The sequence below is a fragment of the Rhamphochromis longiceps genome, linkage group LG11 (genome assembly GCF_057381845.1).
Source record: "Rhamphochromis longiceps isolate RC_006_pf linkage group LG11, R_longiceps_female_GT1.1, whole genome shotgun sequence".
In the NCBI taxonomy this organism is placed as follows: Eukaryota; Metazoa; Chordata; class Actinopteri; order Cichliformes; family Cichlidae; genus Rhamphochromis; species Rhamphochromis longiceps.
This window is the reverse complement of record NC_140567.1, coordinates 39,295,016-39,316,414: the sequence shown is the minus strand read 5'-3', so window position 1 is coordinate 39,316,414 and position 21,399 is coordinate 39,295,016. Positions and strand designations below refer to the sequence as shown.

General features: G+C 44.1%; 1 protein-coding gene and 1 long non-coding RNA gene across 3 annotated transcripts in view; both read left to right on the top strand.

Moving 5' to 3' along the window:
- Positions 1 to 21,399, top strand: part of LOC146660039 (SMAD family member 4-like) — a 26,123-nt gene extending 4,724 nt beyond the window's left edge. For both annotated transcript variants that reach the window (XM_085424056.1, XM_085424058.1), the window contains 9 exons: positions 3,251 to 3,425; positions 15,392 to 15,520; positions 15,597 to 15,812; positions 15,894 to 16,022; positions 16,120 to 16,173; positions 16,488 to 16,671; positions 16,753 to 16,921; positions 17,533 to 17,671; positions 17,954 to 21,399. In XM_085424056.1, the coding sequence (XP_085280182.1) occupies positions 3,251 to 3,425; positions 15,392 to 15,520; positions 15,597 to 15,812; positions 15,894 to 16,022; positions 16,120 to 16,173; positions 16,488 to 16,671; positions 16,753 to 16,921; positions 17,533 to 17,671; positions 17,954 to 18,159 (1,401 nt within the window). In that variant the 3' untranslated portion in view covers positions 18,160 to 21,399. The remainder of the gene's footprint in view (positions 1 to 3,250; positions 3,426 to 15,391; positions 15,521 to 15,596; positions 15,813 to 15,893; positions 16,023 to 16,119; positions 16,174 to 16,487; positions 16,672 to 16,752; positions 16,922 to 17,532; positions 17,672 to 17,953) is intronic.
- LOC146660040 (uncharacterized) lies at positions 7,044 to 10,366 on the top strand. Its single transcript, XR_014913851.1, has 2 exons — positions 7,044 to 8,671; positions 9,333 to 10,366. It is a non-coding gene; the product is annotated as an uncharacterized LOC146660040 (long non-coding RNA).

Genomic DNA, 21,399 nt, shown 5'->3' with positions numbered 1-21,399 from the left:
TCACCTGAGGACATTGTCTCCATCCCCACTCCGTCATCCTGTGTATGCTGCTGTTAAAATGTTTCTGTGATAAGTTCAGGTTGGTGGGAATATGCTTTAAGGATGCAGGGCTGGGCGGGGCACACAGGTGAGCCGCACACCTGTAGCAGGCTCCTGTCACGGAGCGCTGCTTCATTAAACCTCAGCCTCCATTCGCCGCAGCGTCGCCTGATGAGCGAGCTCTGGAGCGCGTGCCTGTGCGAGGGCGGTGGGCCTGAGCTGACGCCGTTTCAGTCTGAGGGTCGGCATGTGAGCGAGGAAGACCCGAGAGATCAAACCTCGAAGGCATAACCAATAAAACGGAAGCGGTTAGAACCACGTTACAGCGTCGGTGTGACTGCAGGATCCTGCAGAACGTCGCAGGTCTCACATCCAAACAGCAGCAGGAGGAGGAGGAGGAAGGGCAGGCTGGCTTGTTTTGTCTGAAACACAGGAAAGGGGCCGGGTTAACTTAAGCCAGACAGTCTGGTGTGTGTGTGTGTGTGTGTGTGTGTGTGTGTGTGTGTGTGTGTACAGCTGTCTTTGTGAGCACCTTGTTAGACTCAGGACCCGTTTGTGGCCCTCGCTTCAGAGCCGGTTTCAGGGCTCAGGTTTGGGTTCAGGGTCGTGTGTGTGTGTGTGTGTGTGTGTGTGTGTGTAAGCATGCAGAGGACGGGAATGTGGACTCGTCTGGGACTCTGGTGGATTTCATACCGCAGAGTTTCCACACTGTAAGAAATGACGTGCTGCTGCAGACATTGACCCAGAGAGGACGAGATGATTTTGTCTCCCATTAAAAAATCGAGAAGCTCAGCCTGTGGCCAAAAGCAGAGCTTTGTCTTGACTTTTACATGAAATATTTCTGTTTCTGTTTGGTTTCTGTCGGCTCTTTGAGTTCTTTTCTCCTCGTTTCCTAGTTTTGCTCTAACAGGTTTACCTTTTAGAGGTTAAAATCCCAGCTTCATGTGTCAGAGTGTAAATGTTTCAGTCAGTGTTTCGCTCTCACTCTTGTCTTAAACATGAAACTTTACTTCTTGTCTCATAGTTTTAGTTCAGCGAGTCGACGTTTTCGTCATCCTATAGTTTTGTTATTTGATTGGTTTAGTTTTGGATTTTGAAATCAAACCTTTTGCGTCTGAATTTTTTAATCTATTTTTGTCTCAGTTTTGAATTATAAGCAGTGTTAGTGTAATATCTCACATATTTATGTCACAATCTTTTCCTCAGATATTTGACTTTATCTGATTTTTTTCTTGAATTTCTCCCTTTCAGTCGTAGATTTGCATGAATAACAATAAGACGTCCTTTTATAATTTTCTTGTGCTTTTTGTTTGGTGATTTTTCTACCCGGGCCTCCGTGTAAACCCCTGATTCTCCGTCACCTCGTCAGTTATGTTTCTAAATGATGTCCAACTCGGTCTTTAACGTGTTCGTATTTGAAGGAAAAGTGCGATGTGTGTTTCTTCTCTGATGAGCAGTTTGTGTTTTCACTTTTCGTAGTCAGGAACAAACCGGAGACGTTCCTTCTGAATGTGTCATCATGTGAAAGCTCTCCAGATCAAACAAACAAACCCTGGTATATTTGGTATCTTTGGAAAGTTTTGCTAAAATCTTTCTGTGTTGCTGTTTGCTTGTTTTGGGGTTTGGATGTTGTTTTTGCAGCATGCCTGCTTCTCATAGCTCAGAGAGGTGAACACGGCGACACCTTTGGAAAAAACCCAGAAAACAGGAACAAACATTAGTTTGAACTTAACACTTAAAGTTTAAGAAACAGAGTAAAGACACGAGGAGAGTCTGAACGAGCAGGCGGTCGTTCAAAATGTGGATAAAAGGTGATTTAAAAGAAAGTGCTGTTTCAGTTTACGTTCAGTGTGGGGACCTGGCCCTTTGAGCAGGTTTATGAGGACATTTTTTGCAGCGTGTGTGTGTGAGATTGTTTTGTCTGCAATCTTATCCCTGCCCTTCACCTGTGCACACAGAACAGACCTCGTCCATCAGATTTAAAGCAGCACATTCACAAACCTGTGGCTTTGAGACGTTTACAGCCTGCGGGGATTTTCTGAGTTTAAAGTTTGTTTAGTGAACGCATCGGTGAGAATAAACATCCTCATTAGGGTTTTCCTACAATTAAGGGACCCGGTTAACACACAGCAACATTCATCATCAAACGTTTTATCGAACAACTTCTAAATACTCGGGACCCGCCTCTCTGTGGACTTCCTGCTCCATAGCGGGCGCTGTCGAGCTCAGCAGAAATGGTTCCACCTTTAGACGTTTCACAGGTTTTCTCCTGCAGTAAACGCTTTTTGTTAGAGACGTCACAGCACTGCGAGGTGCTTTACAGCGTCCTCCATTTTGGTTTGGGGCGTGAAGCGAGCAGCCTCCTGACAGCGTCGCCTTCACCCCGCTGCTCCTGTCCTGCACACCTGGAGCTCCTGCTGGGCTTTAACTGTGGAAACAGGCACCTGTCCTAAAACCTTAGCAGCACAATCAGCAAGCGTTAGCAGCATGCTAGTGTTTTATGGTCAGAATTAGCTTCACTGAGAGGAACTGAAGGAGGAAGAGTGCTTTTATCCAGGCTGGATTCATGGACACTAAAATCCAAAGTCTCTGTTTAGCTCCGCTCACTTTGATCTCACAGCGCCCCCTAGGTGAACTGCAGCTAATGTTTGTCAGGTGTGCCCACACTCAGCTGGGGACAGAATACAGAGAAACGCCCCCTGCAGGCTGGAGCTATGTTGGCTCTGTGTTGGGATCTCACTGGGGCGACCGTGGCTCAGGGGGTTGGGAAGCGTATCTGTAACCGGAAGGTCACCGGTTCGATCCCCGGGCTCTCTGTCCTGGTCATTGTGTCCTTGGGCAAGACACTTTACCCTACCGCCTACTGGTGATGGCCAGAGGGGCCGATGGCGCGATATGGCAGCCTGGCTTCTATCAGTCTGCCCCAGGGCAGCTGTGGCTACACCTGTAGCCTCCACCAGTGTGTGAATGTGAGAGTGAATGAATAGTGCCTTGAAAAGCGCTATATAAATGCAATCCATTATTATTATGTCTGACCTGAACTTTTTGCAGCGTTCTGAGGCTGAGGTCAGACGTGATGTCATGCTTGTGGTTTGGCATAATCACCTGACACACACGCACAGTGTTTGTGCTCAGCATGACTCAGTCTGCTGTCACAGAGTTTATTTAAGCTTACATGTTTCCTCGCTGACTGTCTGTCTCACCTGTGCAGGTAGCGGGTAGAAAAGGCTTCCCTCATGTGATCTACGCCCGCCTGTGGCGGTGGCCAGACCTCCACAAGAACGAGCTGAAGCACGTCAAGTTCTGTCAGTTTGCCTTCGACCTGAAGTACGACAGCGTGTGTGTGAACCCCTACCACTACGAGAGGGTAGCGTCCCCCGCCACAGGTAACCCTGCACACCTGCTGCCCTCTGTGATTGGTCTGATTGGGCCGTGAGTCATCGGGCTGCAGCAGCGTTTGGTTTTAGGCGTCTTTGCTGCTTTGATGGAAACACGGTCACAGCTTTAAACACTGTGTGTGTCTGTGTGTGTGTGTGTGTCTGTATGTGTGTTTCTGTGTGTGTGTGTGTGTCTGTATGTGTGTTTCTGTGTGTGTGTTTCTGTGTGTGTGTGTCTGTGTGTGTGTGTCTGTGTCTGTGTGTGCGTCTGTGTGTGTGTCTGTTTCTGTCTCTGTGTGTGTGTCTGTATGTGTGTTTCTGTGTGTGTGTGTGTGTGTGTGTGTGTCTGTGTCTGTGTGTCTGTGTGTGTGTGTCTGTGTCTGTGTGTGTGCGTCTGTGTGTGTGTCTGTTTCTGTCTCTGTGTGTGTGTCTGTATGTGTGTTTCTGTGTCTGTGTGTGTGTGTTTGTGTGTGCGTCTGTGTGTGTGTCTGTTTCTGTCTCTGTGTGTGTGTCTGTGTGTGTGTGTGTGTGGTCGCTCCTGTTGGGCTCTGAAGGTTTTGGAGCGTCTCTGTTATCTGCCCTCGTGTCTGAGCAGAAGTCAGACTAAACACCGTGGTGACCGTTTCTATTTCCGAAGACACTCTGGAGCCCACACAGACACACACACAGAGACAGAAACAGACACACACACACAGAAATGCCAGTTAATTAACTAACATCCAATCAAAACCATCCAATTTCTCTCATCGAACTCGCTCCACCTTCTTCTCGGTCTGTTACTATGGTAACTTCACAGCAGCCATGTTATTGGTCAGATGATGTCATTAAATTCTCCAAAAGGCTCCAACAGCACAAACACAGTTGAAATGTCCAGAACAATGACTGTAGAAAACATGGATGACGCGACAGCTCCCCAAAAATGAAGCCAAAACGTCTCTTTCGCCCCCTGGTGTCTGGCTGCAGTATAGGTCATAAACCCCGCCTCCTCCATGTTAGCGGCTGGGACTAAATAAATTTATTCTCCTCAGATAATTTTTTCCCAAAGATTCTTTCCTTTGTTATCAATAGTTCTCATCATGCTGATTGATGTCCAAGGGGTCTCCTCTCCCATAAGTCTGATTCTAATTCCTACCGCGGTGATGTTAAATTGGGGTGAAACATCATCATAGCAGCTTTGACTGGCAGCTGCAGTCACGGAGAAACTTGCGTATCTCTGTTCGGGAATAGAAGATAGAGCGTAAGCTCTGAGAGGAGGGCCAGCGTTTACGCTTCGAAAACACGACCGAGTGTTTTAACCTGACAGCCTGAGGTGTTCTTCAGTAAACTGGACTACCCGACAGAAGGACCTGAGGCCCCGCTGCACTTTTTCAGTAAGTTAAACGTGTTTGTCAGCTAATCCGTAACTACCGTCCTTAGCTAGCTCCTGAGACCTAGCTAGCTAAGATGAGGACTCGGCTGTCAGGGTTCGTTTAGCTAATCTGTGCAGGTGAATGAATTTACACCGACTGAAGACCCGGGCTGCTCAGTCACTAATTACCGTTACTGTACTTTTATTACAAGTATTTTACTGTAAAAGCAACAGGCTGCATCCTGCTTCAGCTCCTGTGCAGAGCTGATTATTAAATATGTGCAAGCAACAGCATGTTTTCAGTCTCCACATGTGTAAAGACAATAACACCATTTTATTTTTATTTTTTTTAAGCTTGTGCTTCAGTAACTCCTCATTAATAAGTAACTATGGATTAAACTGTAGAAGTGAAAAAAATGTAAGAGAAGAGCTTCAGATCCTGAGTGTGAGGACAGAAGGATCAGCTTTATTTCAGATTTAAGTGATAAACTTTATAATTCAGTTTGTGATGATTCTGATCTCTTTGTGATTACAGGAGCTGCCCTCAGATTCAGACCTCAGCACCACCCAGTGACAGCACAGATCATCCAACATGTTCACATGTTAACTGCAAAATGAACTGATGAAAACAGTGCAAAGGTTAAAGTGCCACACGTGCTGTAGTCAAAGCTGCAGCTTTATTGATAAAGTTAAAGACAAAAAACAAAAGGATTAATCACTCATGTAACTGTGTCACTGTATATCAGCATTAACAGGACCTCAGTTTGATGTTTCATAAAGCTGCTGATCTCAGACCTGCACAGCTTCCAGTTTAAACACTTGATGTACTCAGCTGCATGAAGAGCACGTTTGAGTTTCTCTGACACAATTAAATAAAACCTGATGAAGGTCAAAGGTCGTCACTTGTATGTTAAACTACAAACTGGTGATCTGGAATTCTTTCACAGTTTTTTGCAGATAGTGTGAATCACTTTATGGTAAATAACATAGTTATTCATACCCAAGTAACCAGAGAGGATCATATATTTTTAAATATTAAGCCCGGAGCCTCTTGGGAGTATCTGACTATTTATAACATTACACAAACCAAAGGTCTCATCACAGTGTTGATGAAATGCTGGGTGTATCCATCTCCTGGGGCGGGCCTACGTACGTACAAACTCCAAAACACTTGCAAACTAAAAAACACATGCAAACTCCAAAACACGTACAAACTCCAAAACACTTGCAAACTCCAAAACACGTACAAACTCCAAAACACATGCAAACTCCAAAACACGTACAAACTCCAAAACACTTGCAAACTCCAAAACACGTACAAACTCCAAAACACATGCAAACTCCAAAACACGTACAAACTAAAAAACACATGCAAACTCCAAAACACGTACAAACTCCAAAACACGTACAAACTCCAAAACACATGCAAACTCCAAAACACGTACAAACTCCAAAACACGTACAAACTCCAAAACACTTGCAAACTCCAAAACACGTACAAACTCCAAAACACATGCAAACTCCAAAACACGTACAAACTCCAAAACACTTGCAAAATCCAAAACACTTGCAAACTCAAAAACACGTACAAACTCCAAAACACATGCAAACTAAAAAACACATGCAAACTCCAAAACACATGCAAACTCAAAAACACGTACAAACTCCAAAACACATGCAAACTCCAAAACACGTACAAACTCCAAAACACGTACAAACTCCAAAACACGTACAAACTCCAAAACACTTGCAAACTCCAAAACACGTACAAACTCCAAAACACATGCAAACTCCAAAACACGTACAAACTCCAAAACACTTGCAAACTCCAAAACACGTACAAACTCCAAAACACATGCAAACTCCAAAACACGTACAAACTAAAAAACACATGCAAACTCCAAAACACTTGCAAAATCCAAAACACTTGCAAACTCAAAAACACGTACAAACTCCAAAACACATGCAAACTAAAAAAACACATGCAAACTCCAAAACACATGCAAACTCCAAAACACGTACAAACTCCAAAACACTTGCAAACTAAAAAACACGTACAAACTCCAAAACACATGCAAACTAAAAAACACTTGCAAACTAAAAAACACATGCAAACTCCAAAACACGTACAAACTCCAAAACACATGCAAACTCCAAAACACGTACAAACTCCAAAACACTTGCAAACTAAAAAACACGTACAAACTCCAAAACACATGCAAACTAAAAAACACTTGCAAACTCCAAAACACATGCAAACTAAAAAAACACATGCAAACTCCAAAACACATGCAAACTCCAAAACACGTACAAACTCCAAAACACTTGCAAACTAAAAAACACGTACAAACTCCAAAACACATGCAAACTAAAAAACACTTGCAAACTAAAAAACACATGCAAACTCCAAAACACGTACAAACTCCAAAACACATGCAAACTCCAAAACACGTACAAACTCCAAAACACTTGCAAACTAAAAAACACATGCAAACTCCAAAACACTTGCAAACTAAAAAACACTTGCAAACTAAAAAACACATGCAAACTCCAAAACACGTACAAACTCCAAAACACTTGCAAACTCCAAAACACATGCAAACTCCAAAACACGTACAAACTCCAAAACACATGCAAACTCCAAAACACGTACAAACTCCAAAACACTTGCAAACTAAAAAACACGTACAAACTCCAAAACACGTGCAAACTAAAAAACACATGCAAACTCCAAAACACTTGCAAAATCCAAAACACTTGCAAACTCAAAAACACGTACAAACTCCAAAACACTTGCAAACTAAAAAACACGTACAAACTCCAAAACACATGCAAACTAAAAAACACATGCAAACTCCAAAACACTTGCAAAATCCAAAACACTTGCAAACTCAAAAACACGTACAAACTCCAAAACACATGCAAACTAAAAAACACTTGCAAACTAAAAAACACATGCAAACTCCAAAACACATGCAAACTAAAAAACACTTGCAAACTAAAAAACACATGCAAACTCCAAAACATGTACAAACTCCAAAACACATGCAAACTCCAAAACACGTACAAACTCCAAAACACTTGCAAAATCCAAAACACTTGCAAACTCAAAAACACATGCAAACTCCAAAACACGTACAAACTCCAAAACACTTGCAAACTCAAAAACACGTACAAACTCCAAAACACATGCAAACTCCAAAACACGTACAAACTCCAAAACACATGCAAACTCCAAAACACGTACAAACTCCAAAACACATGCAAACTCCAAAACACGTACAAACTCCAAAACACTTGCAAACTAAAAAACACGTACAAACTCCAAAACACATGCAAACTAAAAAACACATGCAAACTCCAAAACACTTGCAAACTCAAAAACACGTACAAACTCCAAAACACATGCAAACTAAAAAACACTTGCAAAATCCAAAACACTTGCAAACTCCAAAACACTTGCAAACTCCAAAACACGTACAAACTCCAAAACACGTACAAAATCCAAAACACTTGCAAAATCCAAAACACTTGCAAACTCAAAAACACTTGCAAACTCAAAAACACAACGGACGTGCTCCAGGACGCTAGGGGCAGTGTTGAGCTTTTGTTACCTAGTAACTACACAAGCCAGGAAGTACCAATGACCGGATTTGGGGTTTGCAGCCTTAAAGGCCGCATTTTAAGGCCGATTACCTCACAGCGACAAGAGAAGGCTTTCCGAATTCAAAGGCTGCCCGAAATGCGGCCCTGAAATGCGTCCTTAATTTCCCTGAATTTTAAGGATGGGTCGGTGTAGCCTTCATGGCCCAACATATCCCAGACTTCATAGTGCGGTGGTGGTGTGGATAATTTTGCCGAAAAAAAAACGGTGGAAGCGGAGCGGAGGAAGAGTAAACTTTCAGAAGTAAGTACTGAATATTATGTCACTTATTTATGCGCAAATGTTTTTTTAATGAAGAACATGAAACCATTATTGTTGGCCACATGTCGGGAAAGTTGACATTAGCGATGTTTGTACTTTCAGAATTAACTTGGTTTTAAAGCCTTTACTTTAATAAATATATATATAGTCGACCTTAATCTTACAGAGATTGTGATGATTTTGTAGATAATTAAAGTCAGTCATATATCCACAAACACAACAAGCTGAAAGTCAGTGATGCTGCTCGGTTTGCAGTCCTGAACATCACGGCACAAGCAGGATTCACTGCACTGTTAATGTGAGCTATGTTATATTGCTGCCTCTGTTCGGTGGTGTCGAGCCAAACGGACTTTAACGTGTGTTTGAACGAGCTGACGGTTCACTCGTTAAGCTGAAAGAAAGATGCTTTAATCACAGCAGTCACACATGTGTCCACTGCACCATCTGGAACTCTTCTTGTTTACACTCGTAATAACACAAACACTAAATCCTGCTTCTCTGGTGCTGTTGTGTAGCAGTGTGTACACCTGAGACTGTCACCTGTCTGTCTGTCCTGCACTCTCTCTCTGTTTCTTTCTCTCTGATTGTGGAATAAAAGTATGAACATGTGTTTATAAGTTACACTTGTGTCTGAATCCTGCAGCTTATCACACATTTGATTTCCATGTGTGACAACTGCAAGTGTCCAGAGTGAGGACAGACTGAGGGACCCACTGCTGCACATCATCTGTGAGGCTTTGCAGCCCTGATGATCCACCAGGACAAACTCAGCAGTGTGTGAGGAAGAGGAGGAGGAAGAGCCAGCAGCAGCTGACAGATGGAGAGAATAGACAGACTGTTCCCTGTTTGTGAAGGACTGCTAGGAAAGTTTAACATAACTGTCTGTGCTGAATCAGTCTTATTAGGTAATGTTCACATAATGTGATCATCCCAGTGTTTCCAGTGTGGGAGAAAGTACTCAGAGTACTCAGGGCCTTCATGTTACACACTATGAAAGGCAGCAACAAGTTTAATGTTCAGAAACCTAAAGTATGTATCTGCAGCAGAATGGAGCTAAAAGTAAATGTTTGTTCCAGTTCTATGAAGCTTTGAGTATTTTGGATCAGTAGCACTGCTTTGTTTGTTGCATCATATTGCTGTAATTGTTTATATGCTTTATATATTCTGAGGTAAGTTGATCTATAGTGTTACATATTCTATAAGGATGTTATGTTGTCAATGGAAAATTGTATTTAGTAGTCAGTATAATCTTTTAGTGATATAAGTTTGCATATGGTAGAATACTGCATGTAGTTATTTGTATTAGGAAATATTCAACCATGTATACTTAGAGGCATATAATTAATTGTGTGTGATCTCTAACAGGCTGCAGGCTTGGGGTGCATCCCAGGAATGCACCCCCACGTCTGGGAGCATGAGAGCTCATACCTTGTTTTATTGTTTTACGGCAGGATTAACGTAGCTATGTCTGTTTTAGTTTAAGTGCTTCTTTACATATAGATGAACTGCTGGACTTCCTCACCATGTTATCTAGGGTGGGGGAGACTACCCCCTTTCCTGACCAAGGATGCACCTTTTGTGCTCTCATGACCCTTTGATCAGCAGGACACACACACACACACACACACACACACACACACACACACACACACACACACACACACACACACACACACACACACACACCTACTGAAGTATAAATAAAGATTGGGGCAGTTTCTTAGTGCGAGTCTCAGTCTGGAGGCTGCCCTTGCTAGCAAGAAGTTCTGTGTGTTTCTCTTCTCTGAGTCTTTACTGAAGAAGTGTTTTAGAATATTTTCCCTAACATATGTGTTTGTAGACTTTCTGCCCAGTTTGACCCATTTAGCAGAAGTCAACTTGTTTAAGGCTCTGATATCTATTCTGTATGACTTAAAGCAGTTATGACATGGTCTGATTTTCTCACCCAATAAAGGAATATTTCATATATCAGTCTACCCTTCATTCTATCAGACACAGTTATCACAGCTTGTACATTTTCTTTTTATAAATATATGTAAGCAATGAGCCAAATTTAGTAATGGCAACATACTGAAGTAACAACATTTGTCTCTGATATATGATACACCTATATATACACTGTCAAAGATACTTGTCTTTGAGTGAAGATTTAAGGTGATAAGACATAACTGCAACTTGAATCTGTACTGAAGCTCAGTATTTGACACAGAGTTCATGTTCACTGCTGTAATAGCTAATAATGATTAATATAATAACTATAATATTGGCCATATTATATTTACATTACCAAAGTGATATGACTTTAGTCTCATGAACAACATTAGCTAATTCTTATTTACTAACTAATCTTAAATAACTGTTCAGTATAGAAATGAAGCCCAAAAATCATGTTTTACTGTCCTGTGGTCTCAGCCTCAGATACTTATCAAATCACACAAAGCTCTTGTAGAAACAAACAAATGAACAAAATATATTCTCCCTCATTTCTGTCAAACCAAGTTGTATGACACGTTTCCAGCGGTTAGTATCATGGTTGCTAGGCAACCTGGGAAGCGCGACAGAGACTAGACCGTCCCATACAGACAAACTTGCCGTTTATTTTGCAAATAGAGCTCAACACTGCCCCTAGCGTCCTGGGGCCCGTTCTTCGTACCTCGCTAAGTAGGTTAGCCGGATTAGATTGTTGACGATTTCGCGTGATCCTGGATCAGTCGGTTCCCCGAAGCTCATCCGGGACTTGCTGTCATAGCAACAGATCCGTAAGCGTAAACCTGCTCGGGAGCAGGTTTACTTTATGTAAACAGGATTAGATCGCGGCCACGCAGGTATGTCCGCTTCATTTATACGAAAGCAACAGCGATAAATAAATAACATCAATGTAACTGAAGATAATGCAGCACTTGATCCTTTTATTGATGTCACACAGATACATACAGGTCATTTCCTAAAAAAGGGAAATGTACTATTAACATTCTATTACATGTATGTGATTATTACAGATGTAAGTCAGATTTCAGAGTAGTAATTGTAAATTACTTCGTGTAATCAAGATGAGAGACCACGGCTATAAAAGCCAAGGTGGATTTGGGAAGTCTGTCGCAGTCATGTCCTGTCCGTTTACGCGAGCAACCCATTGCGGAAGGTGCAAGATTGATAAGGAGAGTCCTCAGAATTCAGCGTATATTGTGGGACAGACAGGATCCTTTAGCTCAGCGCGACAGTGTGCTCATAGAGAGATATCGATATTCCCGTGAGGGTATTATTCACTTAACCAACTTGTTGACGAGGGGGTGCAGGACCACCACCTGTCTTTTTTTGCTCTGCCCTTTTCTTGGTTGCTGTTATAAACAAACAAACAGATTATTTCAGGCTCTCTTTCCAAGAGACGAAAAGCAATATAAGTGATAAATATTACCATTCTGTAGAATATTCTTATATTTCACTTTTACTTGTTCCCATGTTCTAGTGGGTCCTGTTGTGGCTCTAATGTGAAAGAGGATATAATATAACAATATAATATAATGTAATATAATATTGGATAATATAGTGTAATATAATAAATCTACCCTACCGCCTACTGGTGTTGGCCAGAGGGGCCGATGGCGCAATATGGCAGCCTGGCTTCTGTCAGTCTGCCCCAGGGCAGCTGTGGCTACAACCGTAGCTGCCTCCACCAGTGTGTGAATGTGAGAGTGAATGAATAGTGGCATTGTAAAGCGCTTTGGGTGCCTTGAAAAGCGCTATATAAATCCAATATATTATTATTATTATTATTAAATTACTTACGAGTTTAATTTGTCAGCAACTTCCTGCCAGCCCTCTCTCCTTGCTTTTGCAGCCTTTGCAGTGTTCCCTTGCGTTCTGATTAAACTCTGAAACTCCTGAAATCCCTCACTCAGGAGTTCTTGCTCTGCTGCCGAAAAATACCGAGCCGAGCGCGCTCCTTCGACATTTTCGCCGACCAATCAGAGGGTTGCCGATCAATGTTTCTACTATCGATGCGTAGCCCCTTTTATGACACCCAGTGATGTCACATTACTGCGTCCAGCTGTACTAATCGTCAACAGCAGGTGTGTTCGGGGAACCGGATTAGCGAGCTCACGGTTAGCGCGATGATTTGATCTTGGATGTGTCATTTGATCTTGGATGTAGTAAGCGACGTACGAAGAACGGGCCCCTGGAGCACTTCCGTTGTGTTTTTGAGTTTGCAAGTGTTTTGGATTTTGCAAGTGTTTTGGAGTTTGTACGTGTTTTGGAGTTTGCATGTGCTTTTTAGTTTGCAAGTGTTTTTTAGTTTGCAAGTGTTTTGGATTTTGCAAGCGTTTTGGAGTTTGTACGTGTTTTGGAGTTTGCATGTGTTTTTTAGTTTGCAAGTGTTTTTTAGTTTGCATGTGTTTTGGAATTTGCATGTGTTTTGGAGTTTGCAAGTGTTTTGGAGTTTGTACGTGCTTTGTCTCTAGGGGCCACCGTAGTAGATGGCTCTGAAGATTTAAACAGTTTTAGATCCATTACACTCACAGTTTTATGTTAAAATCTCAAAGGACAGCATTATATTTTTGATATTAACAGTAACTCTGGGCTTCTGTAGAGTGTGCAGATGATCTCATCACTGTCTAAAAATGGATAACAAAACCTAAGCAGTGCTGAATCATTCAATAATACAGACTATTAGAGTAACGGATGTGTAGCATCGCTAACTAGCTAACAACAAGCCTCAAACACATTGCGTATTCTAGCGGCTAATCTAGCGCCTTGCTAATCTATGTGTCTTTTTCATAACAGTGACATGGTTGTATTTACCTTAATTAAACAAGTCGTCAGTCGCGGTAAACCCATCAGCAAATAAACTGGAGCAGCCGGGCTACGTAAAAAGTGTAGGGGGCGTGTTTGCGGTCACGTCCAGCAGGTGTGTCGGCGGGAGTGTAACACAGTCGCTCCACCTTAAGTCCCTACTGCGCAGACTCTGGCAAGATGGCAGCTTCCAGAGGCGGGATATTTTGGCTTCATTTTTGTAGAATGGGAGGAGGTGCTGTCACGTTGTCCATGTTTTCTACAGTCATTGGGTCCAGATCAGGTGAAGCTAACAGACAGTTAGAAGCTACAGTTGCCTGTGTCACCATCCACCTGTCAGTCAAAGAGGCCACGCCCCTAATATTGCAAACAGGTGAAAAGGATACTGTACTCAGAAATACATGTACATTAGTGGGTAATTATGTCTTCCAACCACCTGAAGCATTCTTATAAACGTATAATTAAAGTATTAAAACAACAGAGGAGCGTGCGTCCGACTAATGGTGTGTTAAACATGTGGCTACAGACAGCTGCATATGTAGGCAGACGAGGGAAGAAGTCATAGGACTTCTTATGTGTTCAGACTCAAAATATGAAGGCTGATACTAGTGTTTTCTCTTCAGTGAACAGGGCCTCTTCACCAAAGATAAAGAAAGAGACAACGCCACCGCCATCTTAACAAACACTCATCTTCTTCCTCCTGACCTCCAGCTTCATCTCCTGAACTGAAGTCAGGGCTCTAACTCTTGAAAATGTGCATAAACATGCTTATTTATTCCCGATATTGTCACAGATAATTATTTTCAGCAGTTTAGACCTGCCGTCTCCAGATAGCTAAACAACAGCTTGTTGTAAGCTAACATCATGGCAAACTAATGTCAGGCTCCAGTGTCCTAAAATCATACTTTCCCTCTGATAAACAGTTTAACTACATTCTCAGACTGTATGAGAGTTTATTCACCAAGCGTCCGTGTCCTGCGACGAACAGCCACTTCAAATAAAGTATTACTAACAGTCATTAACAAGAGTTAACAGTCATTAACAGGAGCTAACGGTCAGCAACAGGAGCTAACAGTCATTAACAGGGGCTAACAGTCATCAACAGGAGCTGACGGTCATTAACAGGGGCTAACAGTCATTAACAGGGGCTAACAGTCATCTACAGGAGCTGACGGTCATCAATAGGAGCTGACAGTCATTAACAGGGGCTAACAGTCATCAACAGGAGCTAACAGTCATTAACAGGGGCTAACAGTCATCAACAGGAGCTGACGGTCATCAATAGGAGCTGACAGTCAACAACAGGGGCTAACAGTCATCAACAGGAGCTAACAGTCATTAACAGGGGCTAACAGTCATCAACAGGAGCTAACAGTCATTAACAGGGGCTAACAGTCATCAACAGGAGCTGACGGTCATCAATAGGAGCTGACAGTCAACAACAGGGGCTAACAGTCATCAACAGGAGCTAACAGTCATTAACAGGGGCTAACAGTCATCAACAGGAGCTGACAGTCATTAACAGGAGCTAACAGTCATCAACAGGAGCTGACGGTCATCAACAGGAGCTAACGGTCATCAACAGGAGCTAACAGTCATTAACACGGGCTAACAGTCATCAATAGGCGCTGACAGTCAACAACAGGGGCTGACAGTCATCAACAGGAGCTAACAGTCATTAACAGGGGCTATCAGTCATTAACAGCAGCTGACAGTCATCAACAGGAGCTGACGGTCATCAATAGGAGCTGACAGTCATCAACAGGGGCTAACAGTCTTTAACAGGGGCAAACAGTCATTAACAGGGGCAAACAGTCATCACCAGGACTCGGATTGCTACAGTTGAGTGACTGGGGTACAAACGTCAAACCTGGGGTACAGTCTAAATGTTTGTAATGTCTGCTTTGACAGGTCCTCAGTCTCTCATAAAAGAGGAGTTCATGCAGGAGTGTCTGCAGATCGACCTGCCCCCCCACACCAACCCCTATGGCCACCCACGGCCTGTCGGCATGTATCCCAGCATGCCTTTGTCTCCCCCAGGTCAGTGTGCTGCTCCTTGCTGTCAGCGCGTGCGAGACGCCGTGACGCTGTTGTAACACAGTCGTGTTTCCTGCAGGCAGCAGCTCCATGGTGCCCGCAGCTCTGACTGCCAGGGGGGTCGGCGGCGGTTTGGACGGACCTGGCCTCCTTCAGATCGCTCCGCCTCCTAACCACGGTGGCCAGGCTTCACCGCCTCACTCAAATCCACCTCACACTCCCCAGCCCCCCCATCCCCCGACCCCAGCCTCCCCACATCAGCAGAGCCCAGAGTACAGTGGCCCCCACAAACCTGGTACTGTACCCTAAGTACTATGTACTACCTGTGCTTAGTACTACTTCTGTAGTATAATGAGTGTCCTGTGTGTCTCCACAGCCAACTGGGCAGGTAACAGCCCTGCCCCCTACACCTCTGCGCATAGTGGGCGGGGCAACCAGCCACATCCACCATTGCATCATCATCCTCATCATCATCAACAACACCACGCCCCCAACACTCACTTCTGTAAGACAGCATGTTAAATGTTACTGCTCTATTCAGTACCGTAGTACTGCGAGTACTGCATTATTGCTGAGTACTGGGTCTGTGTTTTTTTCTGCAGGGTCACAGCATCACAGCACCGCTCCGTATCCACAGCCAGTATCCAACCACCCAGGTACCACACCTGTCCACAAACCCCGCCCCCTCACTCTGACCTCACTTTATTACTAAAGATTCAAAACATAGTGGCCGACGTCCCCAAAATACAAAATGTCCCTTCTTAGTGAAGCAGGTCCAAAAAATGTTAATGTAAAAATAAAGTGCCCTGATACTCACACCTATCTGTCTGAATTCCCTGAAACAAAGATGTCCTCACTTACAGAAGTAAAAGCTCAGGTAATAAAAGGTTGAGAAGCACTTTTGTCTCCAGTTTGTCAGGATGTTTGGGGAGCAGGTCCGCCATGTCCTGATCTGTGTCTCGATCCTCAGGTCCAGAGTTCTGGTGCTCCATCTCCTACTTTGAGCTGGACGTTCAGGTTGGTGAGATGTTTAAGGTCCAGTCCAGCTGTCCCCTGGTGACCGTGGACGGGTACGTGGATCCTTCGGGAGGAGATCGATTCTGTTTGGGACAGCTGAGCAATGTCCACCGTACAGCCGCCAGCCACCGCGCCAGGTGAGCGGTCGTTTAGTGGGTGGCACCATGAGAATTATTGCAGTGTTAGTATTTAATGTTGCTGATGTTGTTGCCCTGCAGGCTCCACATCGGCCGGGGGGTTCAGCTGGAGTGTCGGGGGGAGGGTGACATCTGGATGCGTTGCCTTAGCGACCACTCTGTGTTTGTCCAGAGTTTCTATCTGGACCGGGAGGCGGGCAGAGCACCAGGCGATGGCGTTCATAAGATCTACCCTGGAGCATACATCAAGGTGAGCGGTAGACGCCGCGAATGACCATCTGAGCCCAGACGGGCTCGGATTCACTAAGGTCCAAACAGACGTAAAACAGACAGACAAAGACGTGTTTGGGGATCGCAGGAAGTAAAGCAGCGAGTCCATCTTCCTTTTACAGATTTGATATTCTTGATTTGTGAAGAGATCCGAGTTTCTCTGAGAGGTTTGTTTGGGCCGTGTTTCTCGATACTTGGACAGCTTTGTTGTAACTTCTTCAGCAGCTTGTTGACAGTTTTATAGGACATAGATTTGTGCATGATTGGACATAAAAGTGTGAATTGGCTACGGTTTCTATCAGGTGGTTTTGGCTCTGCTGGCAGTTTTGCTCTTTGTTAACCCTAGCTCATTATGGCGTGTTCAGTATGTGGCCGTTTTTGCCCACCATGTTCACGCACATTTACACCTGGATGGATCCATCACAGAGAAACGTGCGGTAGGTTCTTCCCCAAGGATATTTGGCATGCAGACTGGCATCGAATGACCACCTCTACCACCTGAGCTACAGCCACCCCGGTGTCTCACCCGTGTACCTGTCTCACCCGTCTGCGTGCCTCACCCGTCTGCCTGTCTCACCCGTCTGTGTTCAGGTGTTCGACCTGCGGCAGTGTCACCGGCAGATGCAGCAGCAGGCGGCAGCGGCTCAGGCAGCTGTGGAGACTCAGGCAGCCGCGGTGGTCGGTGCAATTCCCGGTCCGAACAGTGTGGGAGGAATCGCGCCTGCTGTCAGTGAGTATCACCTGCCCAACACAGCCAGTGACAGACAGGCACAGGTGTCAATAAATTATAACATGAACCAGACGCAGGGCTTAAAAGACTTACCTGCAGAGTGAATCGAGTCAGATTCGCGTTGGACATTTTTGGGCCTCAGTGCGACTTCCTGCTTTTTCATGCATTTAATGTTATTTCACTTCCTTTTTACGGTGGGCGGCCTCGGCCCTCGGTGTAAGCCTCGTGGTTTTAATTTCACATGTTTTAGTTTCTGTGTCTCACCTGTGCTTCCTCCCGCAGGTGTGCGCTCAGCGGCCGGTCTGGGCGTGGACGACCTCCGCAGGCTGTGCATCGTGCGGCTGAGCTTCGTCAAAGGGTGGGGGTGTGACTACCCACGGCAGAGCATCAAGGACACCCCCTGCTGGCTGGAGGTGCACCTGCACCGAGCGCTGCAGCTGCTCGACCAGGTGCTGCACATGCTGCCGCCGCGAGAGCACGCACTCTAGGACCTCCGCGCTCTGCCCACAAACGCACCACAGCAGGGGTCGGTTCACACGGGTTTCAGACAATCAGCCAATCGCAGCGTCTTGTCTCTGCTGTCATTTAAGTTCGTTTCTGTGGAAACCAGCGTGACTCGTTAAAGGGTCAGTTCACGCGAGCTTGGCGTCTGCTCGAGCATCCACGCTGGCCTGCAGTTTATTAGTTCCGCCCCTCAACAGGTGAACTGACCCTTTAAGCCTGATGTCAGAAATCAGCTGATTACCAAAAAAACCTCGTCATCGTCATCTTCCTCCTTCTGTCGGTTTTTAGTTCCTTTAGCTAATTGTCGACCAAAGAGCCATTCCTGTTCCTTTGATGACATCATATCCTGTTTACGTTGCGTTTCTGCTCCGCCTGACGGTCACATTATTTATTCTGTCGTCTGCTTTTTTTCTCACGTTTAACTCATTTAAAGGCTTTTATACTGAAAGGGTGTAAATCTCTGAATCATCAGCTGTCTCTTCAAATTAAAAGTCTGGTGGATAAAGATCTTCGTCTTTGTTCGTCTTTCACTCTGCATTCAGACACTTCAGAGGAACACTCTCCTCTCCATCCACACGCAGTGATCAGGTAGGGCGCTCCCAGGAAGTCCATCCAGTCGTCAGGACGTTTCATCACTGATCCAGGTGACTTCTGCAGTCTCAGCTGACCGGATGATTAAAGATCTGCGCTGGAAACGATCAAACGAGGAACTTCATGCACGAGAGCTGCTCCACGTAGTGCAGCAGGGAGCTGTAACAGAAAACAGGCCACGCTTGGTCCATAAAAAAGGCCACAATCAGTGAAACGAGTCAATCAGCCTGTACCTGTCCTCTTACTGTTCCAGGCCGTCGATGACCTCACAGCTGTAAAAATCCGCTCTTCCATGATTTCCCGTCTGAGCAGCTTCTGCAGCGTCCTCACGCTGATCACCACCCTGCATCTGTGAGCTGAAGCACAAATCACATCCTTAACGATTGTGAGGTATGACCTCACAGTTTGTCCTGATACAACATCTGTTATCTGCACAGATCAGTGATAATTGTTTTCTTAATGTGGCCCTGATACTCAGTCATAGCCCCCCCCCCCCCCCAAAATGTGCTTTCTAAAAGAAGTCCAAACTGAGTACCTCAAAGATGCAGAGTTCCCTGAGGTTCTTTCAGACACTGCACTGACATTTTGTCTGGTTTTGAGTGTTTTAGGTGCTTCGTGCTGCCAGCAGGACTTCAGCTCACAGCACACCCTCAGTCCCACTCAGCCACTCTCACACGCGTGTTCTCAGCCTATCAGGTCTCCATGCTCCTGTTTTATGCATATCTGTGTTTGCTCATGCACACCGGGTCAACACAGTGCAGTGAAGTTAACCATATTTGCATCATAATCTCATCTCAGAGCATTCAGCAGAGAGATCTGCTCTCTGTTCTCAGAATGCTGCTCACAGTGACCTAAAACTTCAAAATGAATAGAATAGAATAGCTTCTATTGTCACGACACACATGCACAATGAGATCCAGAACATCCGTGTTGAAGAAAACCAACCAAAATGAAAACATGGCCGCCTGTACATGCCCGTACTTACATGCATGCAGCACCCAGTGAGGAAATGGAAGTCAGATGCTAAAGAACAGCAGCACACAGAGGTCGAACACTGCCCCCTGCAGGCATGCATGAGTCCCAGTCTAAATGTGACTGGAGGAGCTGAAAGAGTCAAATCTGACCAGCGCACAGGGTTGGTGGAACCAAATGGCAACAGTGCCGAAAATGCTGATGGACAAAAAGTTTCCAACTGTTACAGAGAGTGATGCGTGAATGACTGCAGCTTGTTGGCCGCCCCTCCCTGAGCCTGGTTCTGCTGGAGGAGTCTTCCTGTTAAAAGGGAGTTTTTCCTTCCCCCCCATACGGTAAAAAAATACATTTTTCCTGGCCAAAATATATTTCAAATATATGGTAAATATATTTTGTATTTGTGATGCTCCAAAAAAATATATTTTTGAAATTGAAAATATATTTCTTTCAAACCAAAATACATTTCAAAACATATTTTAGGGTGAAGAAAATACATTTACAACCTTACAGTAGAATGTATATCAAAGTATCCTTTATTTAAAATATATTTAGTGCAATAATGATGATAATGATAACAATACTAAAAGTAACATGTTTTATGCACATCTGCAAAAAACAGTTGGATTCAAACAAAACAGAGTCAAAGGTCTATCACGAATTAGGTTGTTTATTCATTTGCTTACAGTATTTCACATTACACAATATCTCACTATAATGTAGCGTTCATTGACTTTGAAATTATCTGTCAGTGATACAGTAAACAAGATACAACAACTGCTATGTACACTTTAGTTTTTGACAATATATACAATTTAGTACTTAAAGGAACACACTCCACTGTTTTGGAAATAGGCTCATTCTCCACCTCCCTCAGAGTTAAAAATGCAGCGTCTTCTTTCTAGATCCGTACGTTAATAGGGCTCTGGAGCGTGATCTTACGGGATGGGGCGTAGCCAGGATTTTTGGTCAAGGCGCCATATTAGCAGGCCAAACAAATGCTTGCTGTGTGGTCGGTTGTAATGTTAGATTGCACTACCGACAAAGGAATAAGCTTGAAAACAGGCTCTCTTTTCATTGTTTCCTCACCTGGAAACATCATGAGGGAGCTTATGTGTTGGATGTTACCAAAAGAAGGCGTCTAGCCTGGATAGCAGCTGCGAGACGAGCTGATATTCAGTTCTCTACCAGCCACAGATATCTGTTGGTGTGCTCCAGTATTTTCATTCAGGTAAGTTCTAAATAAGTTCATATTATTATTTATAGCCTGTTAATTTTATTTTCAATAGCACAAACTTAGAACAAACATGCAGAACTACCTTCTATTTATAGAGTTGCTAATTATTTGGCATTATTGCAACAAACCAGCCTATGAAATGAATGAAACAAATCCTGACTGGGTTCCAACACTACACATGGGGCACTACGAAATCCCTGCTTCAAACTACATGCTACATACCACCATGCCAATCAGATTACTTCTTCCATGTGAGGGTAAAAAGGTGACCTTCCTGGATAAGATGGCAAAGGTTTGCTGCGTTTTGGTGAACATGTGCCCCAGTGTGGTAGTAAAACCAGGGAAAAATGCTCTTGTTAAATACTTTTAAGTCTTGTGCTGTTTATGTAGTGATAAGTTTTCAAAAGAGACAGTAAATTACAGAATG